Source organism: Electrophorus electricus, chromosome 15, assembly GCF_041902795.1.
Source record: "Electrophorus electricus isolate QZ-2024a chromosome 15, ASM4190279v1, whole genome shotgun sequence".
Taxonomy (NCBI): domain Eukaryota; kingdom Metazoa; phylum Chordata; class Actinopteri; order Gymnotiformes; family Gymnotidae; genus Electrophorus; species Electrophorus electricus.
The window spans coordinates 6124601-6150828 of record NC_137511.1 but is presented as its reverse complement, the minus strand read 5'-3'; the positions used below and the strand labels follow the sequence as shown (position 1 = coordinate 6150828).

Here is a 26228-nt window from a genome sequence, read left to right as displayed (position 1 = left end):
GCCTGAGCAGCATGAGCTGCTACCAGCAATAAAGCGCTACGAGGGGGCGGGGAATCGCAGCTGAGGTACCAAGTGTTTATCTACAGGCGCGTCCTCACCTGGGACATTGAATCAGATGTACTTGCGCTACGTTACATCTCGGGATATTCCCGTGGGCTACAAATAAGCTGCTTCTAGAAGACTCAACAAAATTCTACGGAAACGCACTGCATTGTCCATTGCCGTTGGATGCAGGCTGCCAGGTACAGTAACTGGAAAACGTATAAATGTTTTTAGGTTTAGCCTGTTCTATAAACGACGCATTTACATGTTTGATTCGGTCTTAACAAATCAGTCTGCTTATGTTATACAATAATCTTACTGTGCTAAAAACGCAGGTGAAGGTGACTTATTAAGTGTGAGGGAAGTGCCCTTTAAAATTGCCGCAGTGGTGTGGAATCATGCCTAATGCAAAACACAAAATTATACGTTATACAAGGAGGTTTTTTTTGTGTTATTATTGCATGAAACTTCATTCATTTAGCTTCTTGCATGCAGTAATTAGCCAGTTATGGTTAGAAACATATGCAGTCGCAGCTTATTAACTCTGAAGTATAATTTAAGAGATGGCATACTGACATTTTCACAAGAAATCCCTCTTATCTTGTTTTAACTCTAATCTATGTGTAATTTAAACTGCTAATAAGTGGCTATTTGGTCACTTTCTCTACTGTGCTGAAGTGCTGCGGAGCTTTCCCTATTACATATGTTTTGGCACTATTTCCATCAAAATAATGGCTCACAAAACTCCCTCATGGTACAAACTGATTAAACCGCAGAAGAAATGGCAAGACATAGGCAAGCTAACTGTAAATTTGTGTTTAGTGAAATGTTTTCTCCAGAGATTTGCTGAAGCAAATCATATACAAGAATATAACTGTAAAAAAAAAGTGCTGGAAAACTGTTTTTGGCCAGCCAGATTTACTAAATTAATCAATAAATTAATCACACAGTTACCATCAAGAAAGCAAGCAATATCACCAACCATAGGCAAAAATGTTTCAACATGAATGTAATTAAATAACTGAATTAGGCACCCTTAAAGACACTGAAAGTAATACTAATACAAATGTAACAACATTACAACCTTTCCCACATAAAGCCAGGTGTCTAACAGTGTATAAAGTGATTAAAAGTGATTGTAACCTGTAATTCTTGTCATTGATTGTGCTGTAGTCATGTGCAGATGTTATTACTAAGAATGGTGAAAGCAACACCACAATGGCTTATACTTGTACAGTGGCCTAATTTCATAAAGTTCATATTGCTCCTGGGTTTCATTAATTTTTGCTATATATGTAATGTAATTTTTTCCCTATTTTTTTTAGGAGGAAACACAGTGTGAATCCATGACATTATATGCAACACATAAAAACAGTGAAGGGTGTCAGTGTAACATTGTTACACTGTGGTATTATGAAGATCTTCCAGCGTGTTTCTGTTTTTAATGCTCTGAAAACAGATTTGCTGCTGATGTTAAGGCTAACATTGTAGCTAGATTTTCTTATACTTAAGAGAATGAATTGTGTAGGTTGATCAGCACCTACATTAAAAAGGTAATTTTAGCCGGCATCTTAGTAGAACAAAATAGAGCTAACAGAAAAAATGATTGTAAGTTGTAGTACTAGGATAATTATTAAGTCACCACATGTACATATTAAAAAGCATGCAGTGCTGTATTGGAGACTTAACAGCACAACAGTCTGTTTTTTGTTTTGAATGATGATGCCTGTACACTTGGATCTCTTGGCTCCTATGAACTGTGTGGGAGATGATCTACTCTGGTATATCACAGAAAAATCCAGTTTAAAAGTCAGTACGCATTTAGTGTATGACAGACAAGTGAATCATGAGATTCTATCTTGAAATATCAACATTTCCCTTGTATTCAACAGCAATATGGCCACTACTTGTCCTGGCATTTAATTATGCATGATCATGTTATTTCAGGTCAGTATTCTTTTCTGACCCCCATCATACGAGCAGGTTAAGCACTACATAATTTAATAGATTTCAGTGGAGTTAACATTATTTGGGAGATTGACAGGTCAGTTTTGAGTATGGAAATGGCCCAGACATGAGGATAAAATCAACACAGTCACAAACAAACCACAGTGCTTTTACATTTACATTTATGGAATTTAGCTGATGCTCATATCCACAGTGATTTCCAAGAGTGCTTAGTTGTCAGCTCCGCAAAGCTATTTCAGCTGTACCTGACTGAAAAACTTCAAGCAAGTCATGAAGATAAATTTTAATGTTTAAGGTGGCAATTAGGTATGCATATCCCTAAAATACGCACATGATAAAATAAATACTATGATGTCCAGTTTTTTAGTTGTTGCTTATCATATGGTTATTTCTGGGCAGCAAACCCAGTATTATTGATTTATTTGTGGTGGCCTGATATACGTCTTTCTTTAAAATTAACTGCTCTCAGATGGAGAATTAACAAGCCATAAAAGCACACATTTTGGTGACTGGATTTCAAGGCCATCTGTGGAAATGTCAAACTGGATACTAAGTGTGTATTTTGGTTTGGCTAACAGATGGCCTTATCAGAAATGACCTTTTTTTTTTTTTATCTCTCTGCAGTATTTTAATTATTTGTTATACATTTTGAGATTTTATTTAAGGAGTAAAGAAGTTAAGAAGTTCTCTTTGTAACGGTGGTGAATGTAAACCTTTTGATATTGAGAATAATCCTTTGACCCCATCAACCTTGATCTTAAACCCCAATATTTTTTTTTTTGGTAAACCTCACTGTAAACAAAAGTAGAAGTTACTTTTTCAGAAAAAAAGTGGACAAAACTAATATATGCATCACAATTCAGTATCCAGCAGCAATTCAGGAGCCAGCAGATATATTTACCTTTCTGTACTCCTAGCCCCCTTTATTGTATATTGTTATGTTTGCCTTTGTCATTCAAACCAAGGCACAGAATGCTGAGGATAAATTGTCAGCCATAATATGAATATGTGAATGGATGAAAGGTGAAAGATGTATACCAAACTGCAGGGAAATAAATGACGTATTCTGTTCAGTCTTAAATATTCAGAGTACAAAAAGTAATCACAATTAATTGACGCTCACTAAAATGATTATGACTACAAATCAGGCATATGTTAAGACTACAGTTTGATGGACAACTACTGTATAGAGCATAGAATAGCATAGTAGGCTGTATCTGTAAAGGAGTAAAGGATGGTTAGCGAATTGTGCATGCACACATATAAGCTACTGTAGGCTACACTTACAAAATGTATCTATCAGAGGTGCCCCTAATAAGGCAAGTGAATGCATTCATCGGTTTATCTTAAATTATCTCCAGTCATTACCCTTTAATGCTTTGTAGTGTGATGGCTCATGGCACTCATGGGGAAAACATTTTCTTACTTATGTAGCTTGGCAATGGCATATGACGTTCACTAACTAATTCCTCCTAAGGAGTCATGGGAATCATGAGATTCCTAACTTGCTCCTGTAAGTAAGTTAAAATTTGCACAAGTGACAGCAACAGCGTACAAGTGTGGTTCATTTTCTTGAAAATTCATCGTTGATTATAAATAATTATTTTTTCTTGATTTTCCATACAGAATGAAACTTGACAGCAGGAAGATGAGTTAGCAGCCAGTAACAGCACTGCTGAAAGTATAATGGTCTCAGAAGGATCTGAAAGGACTGTAGTTCCCATCTGTACTAGCATTATGGCAATCATGCAGCATTGTCACCAGTCTCTCATCACTATAACACTTTTCTGCTGTCTTACCCCTGTTCTGTGGGCTTTCCCATTTGGGCCTCTTCTTGAGCTGGATGTCACTCCTAGATCCACTGTGTCTTTCAATGGTAAGACTACTTTCATTAAATAAGCCTATATAATAATAATAATAATAATAATAACAATTACAGTATTACTGCATCCTGTTGATTTGAAACGTTTACTGTGAATTGCCAATTATGAACATGATATGTACATGATATTACAAGTAATTTGTGTTTAGCTTTAAAAATGCTTGTAATTTGTGTTTGAAATATTTTAAGTCCCCTGTTCGCTTTAAACAAGTGACACAGTTTTATGTGGAGTGCTGAAGACAGAGCTCTGGGCATTATTAGTGGCCTCTTCTTAGCCCTGACCTAGTTCATACAGTTCAGAAAATGCCTACTGTGAGGCAGAAAAGACAGGCTAGACTGCTGCTTCTGCTGCAAGACCCATGCAACTAACAGGTAAATGTGATCTGTGGGAACAATGTTAAAAACCAAAATATTGTATTCAATTCTTCTGAATCTTCTGTATTATTTGTGTGTTGTGCATTTGATGCTTTGTTGGCCCAGTGGTGAACATGAGAAGAGCAATTGCAGAAGTGAGCATATATCGATCAAATAAATAATGATTTGACACATGCAAAAATTGTGCTGAGTGATGGGTAAATACCGGCTAATCTGGATTAACGTTCCTAGTTTGGGATAAAGCCAAATATTTCACAAAATGATTGACATGACTATCACAAAATCACGAGACTATCCAACTGCCGCTTGTTCATTATATATATGTCTTCCAGCTACAGCAATGAAGATGAATGTGAACAAAGAAATTGTTCACTCTATGAAGCTGCATGCCAAAGACAATCTTTTCAAAGGGGAAGGATTTGTGCCTTTGAATCAAATTGAATTATTATGAAGTTAGTCTATTACATGGGATCATAAGTATATTACATGGTCCAGTAAATAATCAAGATGTAAAGAGTAGATTAATAATGAAACATCAAAGCATTACAGCAACTTTGCCTAAATTTCATTAATCCACTGAGATGCCATCCAAGGTAATATAATTAAGTTAACACTTAAAGATACATTTTATTTATGATTTTACCACAATCCTTTATATTGCAGTGGAAGTGTACATAGCATGGAACTGTTAATAACTTCCAAATCTTTTAATGAGTGATAGTACATTTTCAGATCATCTTATTTCGCCCCCTTGTTTAAGATGTCCTTGACCTACATTTGTAGTCTCCTGAGGACAGAGAGTTTATTGTGTGTGTGTGTGTGTGTGTGTGTGTGTGTGTGTGTGTGTGTGTGTGTGTGTGTGTGTGTGTGTGTGTGTGTGTGTGTGCATGCGTGTGTGTGTGTGTGTGTGTGTGTATTTCAGTTCTTGAGGTCTCTGGGTTTAGTGGTATCTCCCATGCTCAGGATTGTCTGTTGTAGTGCCTAGCAGACCTGAAGTAATGTTACAATGAAATATTAAATATTTATACATAACTTGTCTGGTGTAACAAGCAGGAGAAATGAGAATGGTAGGTCCTGGGAGACATTCTGTTTTTGATGATGGTAGATTGATCTGAAGTCAATTATTGAATTATTGTATGTGCAGTGTATGGTTTTTTGTTTTCGGTAGGAGATGCAGGAAGACAACTAATGTTCTTGTTTTTTGGTTAATATCTGACAATATAATAATAATATCTTTTTTACTGAGAACCTATCAATTTAATATCAACTTTACTAAGTAGGGTGCATGCTGTTTTCTAGAAAGTAATGTATTGCTTCCAATACATCTGCAAGCTTGAAGTATTGATTCACTGCATTGTTTTCTGGGCTTGTTTCCATGTAACAAGCCTCCTCTGTGAATAGCAAGATTTGGGCCACTAGAGGTAGAGAAGATCTGTATGTTGATCCGAGTGGAATGATGGTGAGATTTGAATAATATAGCATTTTTTATTATTAATTAGCATCAGAAATTAGTTATGCTTTCTGTCATTACTTTCTCTGGTTCATCCATAACCTTGCTTATGTGGATTCAGGTGTCTGTGTTGCTGGGTAGATGGCGTTTCAGAATCAGACTTTTAGTTGATTCGCTTTTGCGCTACTTTCCACTGGTGGCGGTGCAATGTTTATGACATAAATAAAGGTGCCTGTTCTGTTCAACCCTTTTAACAGAAAAGCATGCCTTCTGGTTCTACAAGAATTGCTAAGGGTTGTTGTTTAAAAACATGCCAGTGTGTTTCAAAAGGTATGCCAGTGTTGTTGAAAGTAGCACACAGCAACACAAGGTCCAAGAGCTTGTAGTGCACAAAGTGTCAGTTGAAATGTTGCGTCACAATGACTACCACAAGGTTGAAGGCTTAAATCCTACCTGGTGTACCCACAAATTAATGCTGTAAAATACTGGATGGCTGTATATGGACCTTACAGAAGCTGTTTCATCCTGTTATGTATGGACTGTATGGAGATTTATTCATGCGAAAGGAGTAAACATCTGCTCATATTCTTTACTTGTTGGATACTACGGAATATAGGCCATGTTGTCTATGCCTGTTGTTGGAGCATGAGTACAGTTATACAGTGCTCATTAGATCTGCTGCTGACATTTTTCAGCCATGTCACTAGTGTGTTAGTGTCTCCCAGTGCCTGCCTGGCTCTGCTTGGAACAAGGGGAAAGAGTGAGTCATCAGTAACACATGTACATGTACACCCATACACACACACACACACACACACACACACACACACACACACACACACACACACACACACTATTGCACAGCCTCAGTGACATATAAACCGTTTCCTTACTCATAAAGACAGTCCTGCAGTGCACTATACTGCACATGGTAGGCCCAGCAGCAGATTAGATTTTAGAGAATCCATCTGAAAGGTGTGTAGGGAAGCAAAGACAATAGTGTTTTTCAAGCAAACAGAAAGCAAAACAGTCCCACTACACGTGAGGTGGAGAGGTGCACACACCCACATGCTGTCACACTGGTTTATTCTACTTGTGTGCACATGTTGTGTTTCACCATTTTGGGGCAAAGATCAGGGTGAAGCCTAAATACTTGAGTCAACATTTAGCAGCAACTATGTAAGCATGCACACGTAAGCACAAACGAACAGAATATGTTTTGAGAGGCATTGATCATTGTGTTAATTTAGAGTTTCTACACAATATTTTGCTTGCAGAACCTGAAACCCAAACTATACAATATATATGCTTTATACCAAACTATATATACCCAAACTATATTCAGGGAGAGTTAATGTTTGAGATGGCTCCTTTTATATTATACAGTATTAAAACAGTGTTCCCATTTTCTTTTAAGGATCAACAGTAATCATTTACATTAACAAAATGTATTACTTGAAAAAAAAATTTAACCATTATTACTGGCTTTTTAAATCATTTTCAAAATGGCAAAATCAATATTTTTGGTGTGTGGTCCTTCCCTTTGCCCAGAGGTCCATAAGGTCAGTATTTGAGGAGAGTACAACTGGGTTTTGTCTGTGTGTGTTTTAACAGTGTTCCCGGACCAAGCAGGTCCAAGGACACTCTGTATGAGTGCCTGGGCACAAGTGCTCCACTGCGTCATGCCACTGCTCAAACATGACTGCACCGTGTTATATCAAAGGCTCTCTCATTCTAATTTTATCGTCATTACAAGGGGCTTTGTGTTTTGTGCAAACAAAAAGTGTATATATATATATATATATATATATATATATAGAGAGAGAGAGAGAGAGAGAGAGAGAGAGAGAGAGAGAGAGAGAGAGAGAGAGACACACACACGGGTTGCTTTGTGGTCTAAGATCTTAGATTATTTATAGACTTTTGAGAAATATTCTGAAGTGTGTCTTTGGCTTATGCTGCTGTGGGCATCTGTATGTGGGTGTGTGTGGGCTAGCATTCCTATGTTTGTCTTAAGAGCAGTGCACACCAAGACAGATCACACCAAGACTGCTGCTTAAAACCATCTTTCTTTATTAATTTCCACTGCAGTGCAATAGCTTTAATATGTTTGCTATTATGGAGGTTGGAGCATTTGAGTTTTTGGTGGTTTATAATGTAAATAGGAAGGGTGTTGATGATGGAAAGGAGGAGATAAGAGTAGGATGTTTGAAGCACACCACATGACATAGTACTGCCAGGTTCCACTGTTATGGTCAGCCTCTCACAGTATGAGTGTGCCACAGTATGAGTGTGAAGTTAACCTGGAGTGATAATCTGAAGTGACCCATGCCATATGAATATTTCAAAGATGCTGGCCCTGGAAATACAGCAAGTTGTTTTCTTCCTGCCATTAAAAAACAAAAAAACTAATGAATATTTAAAGAACTATACTTGTATACAACCAGATTCCCCACATCACAAGAATTATTTGCCATACTGTTGTTCTTGCAATGAATTGCTAACTCTTCATAATAATGTTTTCATTTACATATACAAGTTCTATCTTTATAGTTGGCTCTACCTTACTGAAATCAGTTTTGACTGAATGTATTTAAAGCATGGAAGCATGGTGTTTTGTCTCCATGCTGTCTGCTGTGGGCATTCAACTAGAATTGTGGATCAGTGCTTGTGGCAGTGCAAAGTGTGGGATGGACAGTTCAAGTTAGAAGAATGACAAAAAAAGATTTAAAAATCAGCATGAGTCATTTTAATGCAGATTAACCATTTTCTTCCTCTTCTCTGCATTTTATAAGTCCTGTTCCTCCCCTCTTTGTACTGCTCTTGGAGCTCTGTCTTCTTTGGAGAATCCACTTCATCCTCTTTCATTTATTGATGGATTCAGTTGTGTGATCAGCTGTGGAATGGATTGCAGTCTCTTCATTCATCTCTGAGAAATTCCCCCTTGAGTTTTGACATTGCATGGACCAATCTGGTGTAAGTGTGCCATTATTTTGTTGACACCATTTGGCCATGTGAGTCCTTGTTTGTTAACTGTGTCTCGGACTGTTCACAGGACTTCTGGGCTGTAATCATTTCCATGGCTCAGCTATAAACTACAGTACTCTGCTGCTGGAGGATGAAGCTGGGATACTGTACGTGGGGGCCAGAGAAGCTTTGTATGCCCTGAACTTAGCTAATATCTCAGCTTCCCGCAACAACTCTTTTGTGAGTAATGTCATTCGCGCCAGTATCTTTCAGTTCCACTTCCCTGTGATGCTCATTTTTTCTGTCTTCAAAACAGATTGACTGGGCTGCATCTGCAGAGCAGAAAAGGCAATGCTTAAGTAAAGGAAGAGACAATCAGGTATAGCCCTCCTCCCACATGGAGCTGAACTGTATAAATGTCTCCCCCTCCTGCTCCTCCTCTAAATGGGATCTCTTTAAATATCATCTGTACCTGAGGCAAATTTAAGCCCAATTGGTTCTCAAGCATTTGTTATACATCCACGTCTTCCTACAAACTCTACTAAATATGCCTTTATTGATCTAAAATCATGTGTTAGGGGTAAGAAACTTGTATGAAGAAACAGAATTTTATCCTCAAAGCCAAACTTGTACAGAGTGGCAGGTTTGTTTATTGTTTCAAAAAACTCTGTTGAGCCTTGTTCCCCAATTATTCATTTTTCCTGTAGCTTTAGGCTTAAAGTTAACTTTAATATACACATTATATTCACACAAGATCCAGCTCCTCTGACCTTCCACAGACAATTTTTAGGTGGATGTGTAGTGTCATCTAAAGCCTAAGAGCAGACCTGTTTCTAGTCATACCTTGGTTATTTCCCAAGGATCTGTGCTCATGGAGTAATTATATAAATGCTGTTCTGCCACAGACAGAATGTTACAATTACATCCGGTTCCTCGACCGTTATAATGAGACTCACCTCTACACCTGTGGGACCCATGCCTTCCGCCCTCGCTGCGCATACATAGTGAGACATCCAGCCCATTATGCAGTACTGAAATGATCTCGGAGTTTAGCAGACCTCAGAGAAAACGTTATATCTTTGTGCTGCGTTATCCAGGATGTGGAGCGCTTCAGCTTCGTGCGTTTTGAGGAAGGCCGGGAGAAATGTCCCTATGACCCAGCAAAGGGTTACACTGGTCTCATTGTCGGTAAGCAGTGTCTACATAGAATACCAGAATATCACTGGAAACTGCAAACATTTCCCTGGTCTGTTGTACTGCTTTATGTATAAAAGAACTGAACCCATGTAAAGGTGCTGTTATTCTTATCAGATGGTGAGATGTACTCAGCCTCTCAATATGAGTTTCGTAGCAACCCTGACATTCGCCGTAACTTCCCCTTTCCCAACCTGAGGACAGATGAGGCTCCAACAAGATGGTTACAGGGTAGGTAAAACACTCCTATTGGGTAGGAGCTGGGAAGCCATCAGACCCTCATGCTGTCGGGCTCTTCTATGTAGGATTTTCCCCACAGAAAGGTCTAGTTCTTTTAAAGCGGTTACTGTCTCAGTAAGACAAGGCCATAGTAACCATGTACAATGCTTATTAAAGCCCATAATTGTTCTGTTATTGTCTGTGTGGCTGCTAAGTCAACTGTGTTCTCTGCAGAGGCGGACTTTGTTGGATCAGCATTATTGAGAGAAAGCATCAACAGCTCCACTGGGGACGACGACAAACTTTATTTCTTCTTCACGGAAAGAAACCAAGAGCAGCCCGCCTACACAAGTCAAACCAGAGTGGCGAGAGTTGCTAGAGTCTGTAAGGTAAAGGCTTAATACTCAATTGGGAATCTATCTATCTATCTATCTATCTATCTATCTATCTATCTATCTATCTATCTATCTATCTATCTATCTATCTATCTATCTATCTATCTATCTATCTATCTATCTATCTATCTATCTATCTATCTATCTATCTATCTATCTATCTATCTCTGTGTGTGTGTATGTGTGTGTATGTGTATGTGTGTGTGTGTGTGTGTGTGTGTGTGTGTGTGTGTGTGTGTGTGTGTGTGCAATTAACTTGTTGGTTTGTGTATAAATAAAATGTCGTTTTAAATATTTAATATTATTCATGTCCAGTTGCCCTCATCTCAGCCTGTCTTCCTGGGAGCTCTGCAGTGTGCCACGGTTGCCAGGCAGAGTAGACCCTGCCTCAGTCTCTGAGCACATAGACAAAGACAAACAAACAGACACACACAATCACACTTTCCTGTCCTTCCTGTTTGCTGTTACAGCCCCTACTTTAATGCCATTTATTATGCCTCCTTTATCAACTCTGCCCTGAATCTTAGCTGCTCTGCTCCAGCTCTGTTAGTAGCCCCCACTGTTCCACTCCATCGGTTAGACCTCACATCTCTGTGAAGCAGCTCAGGTCCCTCACTAGCTGGCTTGGCAGAGCAGAGGATTCCAGAGCAAAGTAGGCCACACTATGGGAGCACACAGAACGTGCACATGCACTCACCAACATCTCTTTCCTGCCACCATTGCGCACACAAACATCTCTCATGTGGGTCTCAGAATTTATTAAGTTTTCATTTGCAGGAGGAGACTTGAGTTTCCCAAAAGAAAACATTTGCACATACAGTTGGCCCATCCAGTGCTAAGATGGCTTCAAGCTGCCGCTACCACCTGCCTTATTCTCTTAGTTTCCAACAGAGTCATCATTCAGTAATTTCATTGGTCATTTTAGTCAACATTTTAGACCTTTTCAATTAAAGGATTTAAATTAAAAAGAGACTCCTGAGAGTATGACTGAAAGCAACCAGGACTTTTACACATTTGAGATTCCCACTTTTCTTGCATCTGTTTGATAACACAAATAATGAAATAACGGTCTGAGATATCTATTAAGGGAGCAGTTGTATGACACCATGATTAGTCATTACAACAATGTTTTACCCTCGAGCTACTGCAGGAGTGTGATGGAATCTGGCAGCAGGCTGTCGTTGCCTTATTTAGGACAGGGACTCTGTAGGTCCATAACTGTGTCCTCTCAAACGTAATATTCAATTTAGATAAACCTACTTCACCAGAAGGCTTACCTGATGCTTTCTGCACTGATTCTCAGAGAATGATGAATTATGGAAAATGCTGCTTGATGGGAGAAATGTGAGAGAGGGAGTAAATCTGTATCTTTTAAATATTTGCCCACATGTCTTAAACATATGGCAGTCATTCCAAATCTGTCAAAATTGTGAAAAATTACATTTTCTTTTTCACAGAAGAGGTACATTGTGGTTATAATACCAAATAATTATTTTAATTCTGTATTATTCACTGTTATTTCCTGCGGTTTGTCTTTGTTCATATCTAGTAAATAGATGGTCTTATTGATTATATTTTTGTATATTAATTGTATTAATGATTAGGAAGAGATTAAGTAATTTAGTGGAAACTCCCTACAGGGCAGATCACTGCAGGTTATCAAGATGATGGATCACTGCTGATTTAAATTATTCCTGATTTATTTTATACTTTTTTTTTTTACTGAAAAGGATAAATATATTAATACAGGAAAAATACTTCCAATTCAGTTCAAGCTTCCATTAGCTGAATCTGAAAGCAAAACATACAAACCAAATGGAGGCAGACCACTGTCTAAAAATACTCCCAATAAGTAAACAAACAATTAAACAAACAAATGTGTTGACAGAAAAATAGGCCAAGCTTGTGTTATCAATGATGTCATGTCTCTGTCAACAAAAACAGAATGAAGCAAGATTTCTACACAAGGTTTTTGCAAATGAGTAAAAAATACACCCAAATGAATAAAAGATTTACTATGAAATTGTATGAGATATATGCGATATATTACAGAAAAAAATATGTTTCCAGTTGTTTATACAGACTGTAGCCTCTGCGATAAGATGAGATCTATGGTTTTGCCTTGCTCTATGCGGCTTCGCAGATCAATATCAGCCACTGTACTGAGACGATGTTACTATCCTCAAAGGACCAATGACAAACTGCAAGTGTAGAAAATAGGCTTCATACTGATACCATCAATACTATAATACAGAAATCCTCTCAAGCAGACATTATGCATTGTGGGGAATATAAGTATCCTCTTGCATTAAGTCAGCCAAAAACGCAGGAAAGAAAAGAGACCTTTGTCTGTTGTATAACATTCTGCACCCGAAAAAGTGGAAGTGTACAGTTCACATTCAAGACGTGAAAAGGGCAACCCTAAAAGAATGGTTGGACTACATCGCTAGAGAACTGGTCAAAAAGTGCAGGAGGAGTGGTAGGGCTTGGTAATGAGTCAGGGGCTCTAAACGCTATTTATGCAGTAGCCACAACTGAGACTGCAACATTTTTCTAGACTCTCCTCATGGGTGTGGGAATAGAGTAATTGTTGTATTTGGTGGCTCAAACAGGCTCAAAGCAAGCCTATGAAAATGGCCAAGATGGTATACCATACTGAAAGAAAATAGAAAATTCACTTTTAAATGCAACCCACAGAAAGTTGTGATAATGGAACATAAAAAGTGAACATGCTGTAGACAGTGTCCTCTCCACGTAGAAGCTGCAGCATCTATCCATATAGTCTTCATAATTAACGACATTAGGTCACCCGGAACACTTTCTTTTTACATTAAAATGCAAAGTACTGCTTATTCCTTTAAAGTAACCAGAATTTAAATAATTCTAATTTTTTGATTGGTAAGTTTCTTAACACGTTTTAAGTGGTAACGTGTCTAGCAAGATTAGGACTCTGTTTAGATATCACACATTGTAGCAAGTGTAAGACCTTGAAAACAGTCTCTAATCAGTTTACACCTCACCTGTATTTGGTCAAAGAAGGATTTTGGAATCATGTTTCGTGTAATTTTCCAGCATAACAATCGGGGTGGGGAGAGACTAAAGCACTCTGCAGTCACTGCAGTCTCTACGCTTGGTAGGGATGCTTAAGCAGGAACAGTATAAACTTAAACAATCACCCCCTAAACATTCACCCCCACTTTCAAAAGACCTCATATCAGTCTCATGGTTGCCTTTTGTCAAGATTTTTTTCTCTCTGAAATTTTGAATGTATAATTCATTAATTTTGCCATTATTCATATCACAGAATTACAGTATCACATTAATTATATCACAGTATTTTAATGTTACTTTTTCCCATCTCTTTCTTTAAAAGAACAAATTATGAATGTTAGCTCTTTAAACATATCACTTTTTTTTATCTATATTTATAGGGTGACATAGGAGGTCAGAGGACTCTCCAAAGGAAGTGGACGTCCTTTCTGAAGGCGCGCCTTGTGTGCTCTGTGCCCGAGTATGAGCTGCAGTTTAACGTTCTGCGCAGTGTTTATGTGCTGGAAGGAGCTAGCGTGCATGACAGCAACTTGTACGCTGTCTTTGGACTTGATTGGTGAGAGAAACACTGGATCAGAATTATACAGTTGACCTTGAAGCAGTCAGTGAGGCAGTACTGGTGAAAACTGAGCTAATGTAGGCTGCCTGCTTAACTCATGCTTAAGAGGAATTATTTTCAGCGAAATCCTGCATACATAATGAGGTTGTACAGTGTAGTGGGTAACAACACTGCTTCTCCTGTAGGGGAATAGGGTTCATTCCCTCTCTGGGCGAGTGCTCTATGTTATACTGATAAGAGTCCTTGCATAACACTTCTACCACTACACACGCCTACCTCTGTAACATGATTAAAAATTATAAGTCACACTGGATAAGTGTGTCCGCCGACTGCATTAAATGTAAGGTCTCTTTTAGGTAGATTCCAGAGGGTATGGGAAAAGGTGTTCTCTGCCCCACTATATTCTCTCATTAATGTGATGTGAACAGAAGCAACATTAATCTTCTAACATGTGATGAACTGTTGGATTCCCAGCCAGAGGTGTTATAATTGAAGAGGCTTTTTAAAAAAAACAGTTCAGGGAGAATTACATTAGCCAGCCTACATGCTCAGTTCTCCACACAAAGACACAAACAGTGAAAAGAAAGGGCAAATGAACAGAACAGGAGCAGATGTGTAGGTGTGTAGGTTAAAAAGAGGTGACTGTGAGTATATATCAAATTGTCAAATTGTCCTTTAGATTGTATAAGTCTCTGAGAGCATAATTCACTCATTTTCTCACCACATACTAGCCAGCTTTTATGTTCTGCTTCTATCACAGTAATAGAGATGCTAAGTTTGCTGCCTGGGCTTTCATTTTGGATTGTGATGTGAAGAAATATGAAGTATAGAAAGTGTTGTGATCATTCAGGATATGATATAATAACAAGCACTGGCAAACAATTATGTATAGAGTACTTTTAAAATAATATTCCGAAGAAGTAAATGTCAGGGAATTATCGCTTCTAATACATCTAATTACAGGCCACTCTACACCCTATATACAAACACACCTGTGATCATTACTTACTCACCAGGCATCTTTATGTTCATGACAGTGATTCAGCTATATTTGAAATATGACGATAGAGGCAGTTACAGGTTATACCTGAAAGTGTTTATTATTGGTGGAATGGTTAGTAACAAGTAGTTGCCTGCCTAACATCGCTCTCCTTTCTCTCTGCTCTCTCTCAGGAAAAATGTTAAAACATCTGCAGTCTGCCAGTACTCCCTCAGAGATGTCAAGGCTGCATTTAATGGGCCCTACATGGAACTCCAAGACTCAAAATGGAGGGAATATACAGAGAATGTTCCAGAACCAAGACCTGGCTCAGTGAGTGTGCATTGTAAAAATGTTTCAGACTTTAACCAAAATTAGAAACAATGTTCATCTATATCAATCTCTCTCTCTAAACACCCCCCACCCCCAGTGTATAATGGATCAACATCGTGCTCAGCTCATAAATTCATCACGTGACCTTCCAGACAACGTGCTCATGTTTGTTAGGAGACACCCTTTGATGGCCAGAGAAATTCAGCCAATAGGAGGGCGACCCCTACTGTTCAGAAAGAGTGTTGACTACACCAGAATTGCTGTTCATAAAGTCATGGCCTTGGATGGAATAACCTATAATATGCTTTTCATTGGAACAGGTACCTTAGCCTTTTTCATTACTCTTCTCTGTGCAATGTGGATAATTGTAATAGGATACAAGGCTGAAGTTTATTGACACACAGTGGAAATATCACATACAAGCACTATGTACACCATACACCTACATATGAGTCTATGTTTATGTTTGTGTGTGTGCGCATGCAAATACAGATGAAGGCTGGCTGGATAAGGCTATAGCTGTTGGTGATCAGGTGCACATCACTGAGGAGCTCCAGCTGTTTAAGGAACCACAGCCCATAAACAACATCCTTCTTTCACATAAACAGGTACGATAAATGCTATCATAAACCTGCTACTCATACTACAGTTGCAGCCACCATCAGCTATATAACTGCAAGCTGTTATCCCCTCAGAAGTGTTTATTTGGTCTGTCTACCAATAGTCTGTTGAAATGGCAGTACAGTAAAGATGCATTTAGATAAACTAATAGTCTTATGGCTTTTTTCCTTATTTTGGTGCACAGAGGAGTGTATACGTGAGTGCATCCTCCGGAGTGGTACAGGTGCCCCTCTCTGCCTGTGTCCGCTACATATCATGTTATGACTGTGTGTTTGCCCGAGACCCACTGTGTGGCTGGAATGGGGCACAGTGTGTTGACATATCATCCTATCCGAACAAGTGAGGGCCAAGATTTTTAATGGAATTTTTTTTCTTTTGATCATTAGAAGTTTAAACACACATTCCTGGCATGTGGTTGTATATGGGAAAAGCCATGTACATATTGCGTAGGTATAGAATTTGACATAAGAATGCCTGCTGTCTGTTTCCCTTTTCAGGTCTAATCTAATTCAGGATGTTCAGATGGGGAATAGAGGATGTGACAACATCACAACTGATGGTGTGTAAATAAGTAGAGAAAGAGTTGGGTGATTATTAAAGTGAAGTTTCTCCAAATTTACATCTGCTACATATTTAATGCAGAACACCAACCTAGGATTTAAAGACCACAATTATGTATGCAGATATCTCCAGCTGAGCACAGTGTAAAACCATGTAAATAACTAAATCAATTTGTTGGTGCATCTTAATGAGATTAAGTGTTAGTATTTATGTTTTGTCTGCCAGGTTTAGTGTCCCATCGAACCCGTTCTGTGATGGCTGGAGACGATGTACTTTTGCAGTGTGAGCTTCGATCCAACCTTGCAGTCCCGCGCTGGACCCTGAACGGGGAGCAGCTGCAAGGCTACGGCATGGATAAAGGCTACCGAACTGGCACCGACGGACTCCTCATCATCGGGGCTCAGGGCAGGCAGAGCGGCCGTTACTGCTGTTATGCCGTGGAGAACGGTGTTTGGATTCCCATACGCAGCTACGTGGTGAGGGTGCAGCCTGTCGCCCGACCTTCCTTCCAGCCACCCATAGACCCCACTGCACTCCCTGAGAGTTTCTTCACCACCACCAGCATGCTGCCCACGCGGCCCGCTGGTAGCCCCAAAGAGCAGCCGCGGCAATCCCCATCCGCTGCCTTCCCCTTTGGGCCAGAGTCCCAGACCAGCCGACACAGAGAGGCCATGTACATCTCCCTGGTGGCCGTTTTAGGTGGGTTATGCCTTGTGCTGACTGTGGTGCTGCTGTACATTACCTTCTGTTTGCATAGCAGCCCTAAGGGTGGGAAGTACACTCAGCAAGGACCATTGGTTACTGCAGCAATGGATCAAAAGTGGAGTTGCCACATGGAGCTGAAGACTATCTCCAGCCATTGTAATGGGAGGACTGAGCACAGTGAGGCAGCTTCAATGGATGGAGAGTTCCTTCAGATAGGTCAAGGGCAAGGACTCAACACACCTAGCAAGGAGCCCCCTTCTGCACCCCAACTCCCCATGCCGCCGCCCCTGCCATCCACGGAGTATGCAAATGGATTGTCAGCTGCATTGCCAAGTGTCTTGAGGAAAATGAATGGGAACAGCTATGTTCTTCTGGGGCAGGTGGACTCGGATTTGACCTCTCCTCTGTACCATTCCTTCACAGAAGAGCTCAGCAGAATCTTGGAGAAGAGGAAACACACACAGCTGGAGGTCCAGCTAGATGAGAGCTCTCTGTAGCCTATCTCTTCCTATTCAGCACTGCAGACACCCAAGATGGGAAGCTTAACCATTGCCTGAGATAGTGTTTTATTCAAATACAAATACCCATGGTGGTGTATGTATCGTATTGCATTTGTACTCTATCCAGAGGTACACCTCCATTATATCATACATAAACCTGCAGTGTGTGATTATTTAGTATTTAATTTTATAGTTTGCCTTGTGAACTACTGTATGTTGTGAAACACATTTATTTTATCCACAGTAGAAGGGGAGTTACCTTTCTCTAAGGACTGCTGACTAACAGCCTGACTCTCCAAGCATAAGCATGCAAACAGAAAACCCCCCCCCAAAAAACTAGACACTGGAAAGGAAAAGTCTTGTGTTATGGTCCAGTTTTAAACCCACATGTTTTTATTTATGGTGTATTGCATTTTATTGTCTACTGATTGAGTAAATGCATAAATAATTACACTGTACACGACACAACAACGATGTAATACAATGACATTAATATCTGGAGTATTTTTATGTGCCAACATATATAACACTAATTTCACACTTGCTACCAGTTCCTACTTATTGTATTGACATACATTGATTGTGATATAACAGGAGAATTTTTGCAGTCCCATAGGGGAATTTGCAAGAGTAATAAGGAATCATTGTTGATGCCCTTTTTTGGATATTCTGTATAAAATGGAAAGAGAAGAAATCATTCAGAGGATTATTTAAGACAACCAGGAAAACTGAACTTGAGTGACAAATTGAAACAGCAGTCTCAGGCAAAGGATGACATAAGAGCAAGAAAGAAAACCAAAAGAGGAATATATTGTTACTATCCACAGGAACACATCTCTGAAATCAAGAGGATACCTTTCATATTCTGTGCTATTCTATGCCATTTTAAACACTTTTTGTCAACCAATGTGTAAATGTGTTTAGTTTTTTTTAAGCTTCAAGCACTGTACATAATTTTATTTATGCAGATCAAAAAAATAAATAAATTGACAAAACAAAAACCCCAAAGCTATAAAAATTATTATGTTGTTAGAAGAGCAGTTTAATGTAGAGTGTGTAAAAACATGTACCTTCTACAGGACACTGCAGCACTACTGAAGTGTTCTGTCTTGGCCTTCTGCCACATGAAGCAAAATTGCTGTAATTAGAAAATAATTTCCTTGCTCCATGACAGTGTTTAGCTATTACAGTGCAAACACACATTCATTATATGGAAAAAAGTAGTTAACTGCTTTTGCCTCATGTAACTTCAGTCTACATATTGTATGAAGTACACTATATCAGAGTATATTTGAATTCCTCCAACAGGCTTTCTTAGGTCATAGAGCTCCATCATATTTCAGGTTTTAAAATAGTCTTGTACAACCACAAGCATTAAAAAATTTTTTTTTTTTAAATTTGAATCATCAATGGGTGTGTTAAATTCACAAAATATTTTAGCTTAACATTGTTACATATAAGCTTGAATCTTAGTATTCTGGATCTGCTAACATCTGTGCTCTCAGCAAGGTCTTTTTTTTTTATTATCCTGTCTTACCTTAGAAATGTGCAATTCTCTTACATACAAACATGTAAAACCGTGACTCAGGAAAAGCGTTTTCTGTTAGTGTTCCTTTAAATGAGATGAATTGTCTGCAGCTCAATGAGCCTGCAGAAAGCTAGTTTTGGTGTAGGTGATGTACTGTATGGAGTAAAGCACACCACAGTATGACCTTTGTTTTGCACAGTAATATTTGGCTGCTGTAAATGCTGAGTCAGCTTTTGCACTTTTCCCTAGGGTTCTCACTGCTTCACATAGCTGACGGCATCAGCACTGCTTTGGCCTTCTTTTTTTTTTACTACAGCAGAAATAACAGACCAGAACATATGCCTAACTTGTTCATTCAACTGAACTGACAACTCAACACAGCAACAGCCAGGCTTAGTTCCAGTGTTTCTCTCTTCTTGTGTTGTCTTTTTCACATATCTTCCCCTTGCTTTATTCCTTCTATAGCCATCGGCAGCTCACTTGAATGTTTAATTGCTCATTTTCCTTACAATTGCTTGTGACCTTTTATCACTTCCTGTCTACATTAGACTTAAGGAGTGGTTTACCTTTTTCATGTTCATTAAGTTGTCAATCAATCCAAGTCATTAATTAATTGTTGAGCTGCCCATTTTTAAAGTTTGCTGGAACACTTGAAGTAAGGTTATTTTTGGAGGTATGTGTCTTAAGTTTCAGGTTGGTAGGAAAAGGAAAGTGCGTATAACTATAAACTTCCGGCACAACCAATTGTTTGAATTACTTTAATGAGATTTTTTCCCTATATTGTTGCTCATCTATTGTTTATGTCTTATATCAGTATTAAACATGGTCAAATTATCAGTCATTATCATATTACACATTGAAGTAGAAAAATAATTTCATCAAAAACATTTATTTAAAAAAAAAAAAAAAAAAAAAGACTAACACTAGTCCATTTGGTGACAATCCTGTATGTACATAGTTAACCAAGCTTTTCTAGATGTTTAGCAGGCCCATTTGATTGTCCCATATATAGCTGTTACCTAGCAACAGTACTTTACTTAGAACTTTCTTTAATCCCCATAATAGGGCAGCCGAGCTTTCACTGAACGATGTGACTGGAGTATTCTGTTCTAATCTGGCTATAAGAAATATCATGTATTAATATTAATCTCTGCCTACTGTTTTCTTTCACAATCAACTGTCTCCACCCGCAGCCTTTACAACCATGTATTAGTTCTGATACCCTTCTAAATTACTCCACATAATGTAGTTAATTACAATATATCAAGAATTGACCAGAAAATGAAATGCCTGCTCATGCCACTGAGCAGCTGACCTAACAAAGCAGCTCTCAAAGACGTTACTGTACTCCAGCCTGCATTTCACAATTTTTAATCTTAAGCACTTAATATTATCTTTTTATTCAAATTTCTTTTTTTGATATACAGCTTCATTACTTCATAATTATCCCCATTAGATTATCCTTAAAACACTGGTTAACCAGCTAACTCCTTTCTAGTGAGAGTAATCATACCCTTCTAGGCACACAATTTAAATGTGTCCTATTACAAAGTTCAGCATATGACCAGGTCACTTCACCAGTTTCGCCCCTACAGAGGTGATTTTAATGTTGGAAAAAGCTTATGTGAGCTTTACTGAATGTAGGCTACAGATGTCAAGTACTAGAAAACCCAAGGGTAATCAATGCTAGTTCACACATTTAAAAAGACATCTCAGAACCTGCAACCTTACCAAGAACAGAGCAAAGCTGCTCCCCAGTCTATATTATTAGTGGCATGTAAATGAACAAATGTTCCTGAACAGTCTTGTAAAAAGGAAGTTAGTAGCCATAATGATCATATTCACATTGCAGTTTGTAACCAGTATACAAATAGAAATGCATAACTATGAAGTCTTTATTCAGCCTGCGGGCCAACTGGATCCTTGCTGGGTAGTCGGTTGGTGAAGGGATGCCACTGTCCTTGGATACTGGGGCTGTTTGTATGGAAGGGCTTTCTGATACGGATAATGTCCAGGCCTGACTGGTTGGACATCTTGGTAATCAGTTCTGCAATCTGCTGTGCCGTTTTATTGGTGACAAGCTCTTCCTTTACATTACCATTGACTGTATTGAAAAAAACAGAACAGTTCACTTAAGATTTCCTACAATTTCGAAACTGCACTTTTACTAAGGATAACCTTATGGACCAGTTTCCTAGACCCAGATCAAGCCCTGACCTAGAACAAAAATATATCTCTAATTTAGATGGCTCAACAATGCTTTATATTGTAGTTATATACATAACAAATTGTACTTACGATATTCAGCAACCACTTTTGGAATTCTACAGGACTGTGGAGACACGTACACAACAATTCCTTGGTTCTTTTTGGCGAAGTCAACTACACCATCCTCAAGAAATTCCCTGCCAAAAAAAGAACCAAAACACACACAAATGCGCATAATCTGCAATAAAACAAGTGGCACAATAGTTGTAAATACAGCAGTCTTTTTTTTTACGCGCACTTAGAAATGCGACATGTTCATAACCTGTCTTTTTTGGGTTTGTAGCTAATGTTAGACAGCTTCACCCCAACAGCCCATCTCCCTCTGAAACCTACCTAACTCCTAAGGAACTCTGCGCATTCTTAGAGAAAATTATGGACACGCGTTTCAGCTGACACACGTATCGACCAACTCCATTTTGAAGAACGCTTTGTAAAAAACGACTAGGAGTGCCTCGAGCAGTCATGTCAATCCTCCTATTTCAAGCTGTTTTAATATAACGCACTCAAAGAGTTTCTGAAGGAAAAAGCCTCTTGGATTACAGGGAAGAAATATAATTTCGACCTATATCTATAATAGCTAACGATTGGTGTTAAAGGACATCCATCCAACTACATATGCGCAGTAACGTATTAAAGGTTCGACGGCAATAGTTTTCCGGGGAGGAAAAACAACATAGAAAGTTGTTCCCCCCTTATAGGTGTATTTGTTTCGTTAACATGCACAAGCGAAAAAAAAATACAACTTATAAAACACCTTGGATGGCGGAAATAAAAACTATGAAAATTTAATACATTTACTTTAATATTTGATTAAAGGAGGTTTGGCTTCAGTAGCTTCATTCTATGTTTCACACGGGCTTTTTTGGAACGCAGACACGAAGGTTGTTGGCGGGTGAAAAATTTTCAACATTAAAGATAAATGTTTTGTCTGACCACGCACTCTTGTACAATATTTTAGCTGGTTATCTTTTTGGCGTGGTTCCGCTATTGACAGATCCGCGGTTTGGGTAAAACGTAATGCTATTTACGTTTTCTGGCTTTTTTGAAAGCTGGCACGTGTTCCTTTGCGAGGATCCTTATTTAGTTAGCGTAGCTAGCTGGCTAGCTTGTGTAAGCATTAAACAATTGTTTATTATGCTAGTGTTAAAAGACAGTGAAGTGGGAGATTTTTTTTAAAATTTTGTAGATCTGTTGCCTTGAATTAGCGGTAGATGTGGACAAGACATTCCCAGATGGTTTCAGCCTGTCTCTCAAGGGCAGGCTGCATTTTCAGACATGCTCAGTTTTCTGGACAGAGACATCTTTCCTACCTTAAGGTGCAAAACTGCTCCATCTTGCGATATTTTGTGCGGAACCACTCTTGGTATCACCTCCGTGGAAGATCAAGGCCTACGGTTTTGTTGGATTTTAGCAGAACATTAAAAAGGGATACAAAATCTACGATAGAACCTTCTGTCCATTGCATCACAGTAACCGACATCAAGCAGTATTTACGGTCCAAGGCTATTCCCTTCCATGATGGCTTTAGCTGCTTACATGCTCCCAGTATTTTTGTGGGACCAAAATCAGATGTACTTGAAGGAGGTGGGAAAGAAAGCTACTCTATGTTCATTGACAAAACTACTGGGCAGTTTCTTTGTAAGGACACCCTAGTAGAAGGGAGCTGGGAAGACTTGCAGGACTGCTTGGAGGTGATGCAGAAAGAAGGGCAGACCTCAATCAGTCCTGATGTGCTGCTGGTCTACTCTGAGAGCCTGGAGGAGCAGGAGGAGAAAGAGACGGAACTGAAGGAGGTTGGGAGGATTTGGAATGGCTCTCTGGCTCTCTCAGATCTCTTTGAGGAAGAGGTGCAGCTTGTTAAAACCATGTTCCAGATCAGTAAGCTCACCAACACAACCCTGAATAAGTTTGGAGTGAGATACTTTAAGCCCACCAAAAGCCTGGTGTTTCCCTGGTTTAGTTTTGGAGGCGAAAGCATTCGTGGCATAAAACTGCTGTCTGCTGCCGTTAAAGAAAATGGGAAGGTTATCTACACGGAAGCTACTGTTCCAAAGTCAGCCAGCTACCACAACCTTTTTGGGCTCCATTTAGTGGGGCATAAAGATGCAGAGGTGGTTCTCACAGGAAGTGAAGTTGACAGCATGGCGGTGAGTCAGGTGACAGGTCTACCCACGGTGGCCTTGCCGCGGGGGGTCAGCTGCCTGCCCCCGGTGCTTCTTCCCTACCTGGAACAGTTCAGGAAGGTCACGTTGTGGCTGGGAGGGGATATGCGATCTTGGGAGGCGTCAAAAATCTTTTCAAGGAAACTGGGCCTGAAGCGTTGCTCTCTCATACGGCCAGGGGAACTGCAACCATGCCCCAGTGAGGCACTGATCCATGGTAGGAACCTTGCTCGTATTATTAAGGCCTCCATCCCTGCTGCACACAAGTCTATAGTGTCCTTCAAGCAGCTCAGAGATGATGTGTATGGAGAGCTGATCAACATGGAGCAGGTAGCTGGGATAAAGTGGGCCCGTTTTCCTGAACTAAACCGAATCCTGAAAGGCCATCGGAATGGAGAACTGACCGTATTCACAGGTATGGTACATACATGATGAATTAGGACAATTCTGCTCAAATGAGTTTACTTTTATCTCTTATTGTATAACATATTTCTAGAAATACTTTTTGACATTGAAAAGGCAATTGACTAAGCACTAATCTACAAATTACTATAGATTAAATGTATCCTTCTTACTCAATATAATATTTTCTTATGTTTTCAGGGCCCACTGGCAGTGGGAAAACCACTTTCATCAGTGAATATGCCCTTGATCTGTGTATGCAAGGAGTGAACACACTATGGGGCAGCTTTGAGATCAAGAATGTGCGTTTGGCTAAGATCATGCTCACCCAGTTCTCTATGCAAAGATTGGAGGAAAACCTAGAGCAGTATGATTCCTGGGCAGACAAGTTTGAAGAGCTTCCACTCTACTTTATGACCTTCCACGGTCAGCAGAATGTTAAGTAAGGCTTAAGTATTAATGTCATTGTTTTTGAATAAGTCAAATAACACTTTTGGAGCAGTAAAGTAACTAGACTCGATGTCAGTTTTCTCACTTGGAGTCACCATTTAGTTGCAGTGAAATTACTTCTAGCTGTGACACCACTGACCTTAATTTCAAAACACTGCTTTTCCTCTGCAGGACAGTGCTGGACGCCATGCAGCATGCTGTTTACCTCTATGACATCAGTCACGTGATCATCGACAACCTGCAGTTTATGATGGGACAGGAGAATCTGTCTGTGGACAAGTGAGACCAACATTCCAAATAATTTAGGCCTAATCTCTTAAAACCTGCTTCCCAGTTGGTAAAATGCATCATGCATTACTTCAAGTTACTTGTGCATTATTTCAGTCTGCAGCTAAATACATTTTGTGACAGCAGTGATGTAATGCATTCCTGTCCTAGGTTGGCTGTACAAGACCACATTATTGGAGCTTTCAGGAAGTTTGCAACCCACAATAGCTGTCATGTGACCCTCATCATCCACCCTAGGAAAGAGGAAGATGACAAAGAGCTACAGACAGCATCCATATTTGGTACAGCAAAGGTTAGTACATTCAGCTACAATGTCCTTATTTTATGACTTATTTTAAAAGAGGTTATAAATAGTTAAATAGTATTTATGTCTGTGTGCATGATTTCATTCAGGGAGTTCACATTTTGGCATCTATAGAGAGTTATGCATTGGCATGTTTACCCTTTGAACCCATTGCATCTGGAAATATGGACTGGTATGGCTAAATAATAACTGATGTGCCAATCTACTTTCCCACAACAGGCCAGTCAGGAGGCTGATAATGTGCTCATCCTTCAGGAGAAGAAGCTTGTGACGTGTCCAGGCCGCAGATCCCTGCAGGTCGCCAAGAACCGCTTTGATGGGGACGTGGGGATCTTCCCACTGGAGTTCAACAAGACCTCGCTTACCTTTTCTGCCCCACTGAGGAGCAAGCAAAAACTACGCAAGGTCAAAATGGATAACCCAGAGCAAACAGAGGAGACTGAAGTCCAGGACGAAACTAGGAAAGCCCTAAAGCCTACCAGGGCTCCCAAAGGTCCCAGGACTGGGAAGGGTTCAGTAGCTGGAAAGAGTGAAATAAATGAAGAGGGAAAGAAACGGTAGTGAAAAGAATAAAATTGATGGGACTCATTTAGTAAAACTTTGGCGTTGGTTGTTTCTGAAGAAGCCTTTAAGATTCTAACCTGTAATGGGTACTATAATGTTTTCAGAATACCGACAAAGCTCATAATTCAAATACATTTATATACGGCTGTAACGCAGCAAAATGGTCTTGGCAAGAGATTGATCATGTAAATGAGGGGAAACGACTCTTAACACCTTACCCTGCAGAGTCCAGATTCTTATTCGTCATTCTCGTAACTACATATTTTTAAAATAAGTTTCAATATAATTATCGATTAATTCACAGAAGTACTGAATATGTCGTAAAATTAATAATTAAATAATAAACCTTGAGTAAAATTAAGCGCTAGTAAAGTGACCTCAAGACAGCGGTTTGTTATAACAACTCATGTGATCTTTTTCCACCAATCAGAGCGCTCATTTTCGTTATAGGAAGTGTTTTC

General features: G+C 39.3%; 3 protein-coding genes across 12 annotated transcripts; 2 read left to right on the top strand and 1 right to left on the bottom strand.

The window, feature by feature from the left end:
- Nucleotides 1–72: 72 nt before the first annotated feature.
- sema4gb (sema domain, immunoglobulin domain (Ig), transmembrane domain (TM) and short cytoplasmic domain, (semaphorin) 4Gb) lies at nucleotides 73–18650 on the top strand. 10 transcript variants are annotated; one of them, XM_081697673.1, is made up of 16 exons: nucleotides 73–242; nucleotides 3637–3886; nucleotides 8773–8924; nucleotides 9001–9063; nucleotides 9590–9688; nucleotides 9782–9872; nucleotides 9996–10109; nucleotides 10332–10486; nucleotides 13924–14099; nucleotides 15276–15414; nucleotides 15512–15734; nucleotides 15907–16022; nucleotides 16220–16374; nucleotides 16533–16594; nucleotides 16822–17295; nucleotides 17725–18650. In XM_081697673.1, the coding sequence occupies exons 2-16, from the start codon at nucleotides 3697–3699 to the stop codon at nucleotides 17796–17798; spliced, it is 2283 nt and encodes a 760-aa protein (XP_081553799.1). In that variant the 5' UTR covers nucleotides 73–242; nucleotides 3637–3696; the 3' UTR covers nucleotides 17799–18650. The 10 variants fall into 10 exon arrangements, with proteins under 10 accessions (XP_081553799.1, XP_081553791.1, XP_081553792.1 ...); XM_081697665.1 differs by adding an exon at nucleotides 1935–1989 and having other exon boundaries at nucleotides 74–242; nucleotides 16822–18650; XM_081697668.1 differs by adding an exon at nucleotides 4104–4264 and having other exon boundaries at nucleotides 75–242; nucleotides 16822–18650.
- A 1541-nt stretch (nucleotides 18651–20191) lies between these two features.
- Nucleotides 20192–22239, bottom strand: mrpl43 (mitochondrial ribosomal protein L43). The gene is made up of 3 exons (XM_027010409.3): nucleotides 21931–22239; nucleotides 21628–21734; nucleotides 20192–21433 (listed from the first exon to the last, which is right to left on the bottom strand). The coding sequence occupies exons 1-3, from the start codon at nucleotides 22059–22061 to the stop codon at nucleotides 21225–21227; spliced, it is 447 nt and encodes a 148-aa protein (XP_026866210.1). The 5' UTR covers nucleotides 22062–22239; the 3' UTR covers nucleotides 20192–21224.
- Nucleotides 22240–22464: 225 nt separating this feature from the next.
- twnk (twinkle mtDNA helicase) lies at nucleotides 22465–26078 on the top strand. Its single transcript, XM_027010407.3, has 5 exons — nucleotides 22465–24174; nucleotides 24363–24603; nucleotides 24783–24890; nucleotides 25050–25191; nucleotides 25423–26078. The coding sequence occupies exons 1-5, from the start codon at nucleotides 22809–22811 to the stop codon at nucleotides 25762–25764; spliced, it is 2199 nt and encodes a 732-aa protein (XP_026866208.1). The 5' UTR covers nucleotides 22465–22808; the 3' UTR covers nucleotides 25765–26078.
- Nucleotides 26079–26228: the final 150 nt, after the last annotated feature.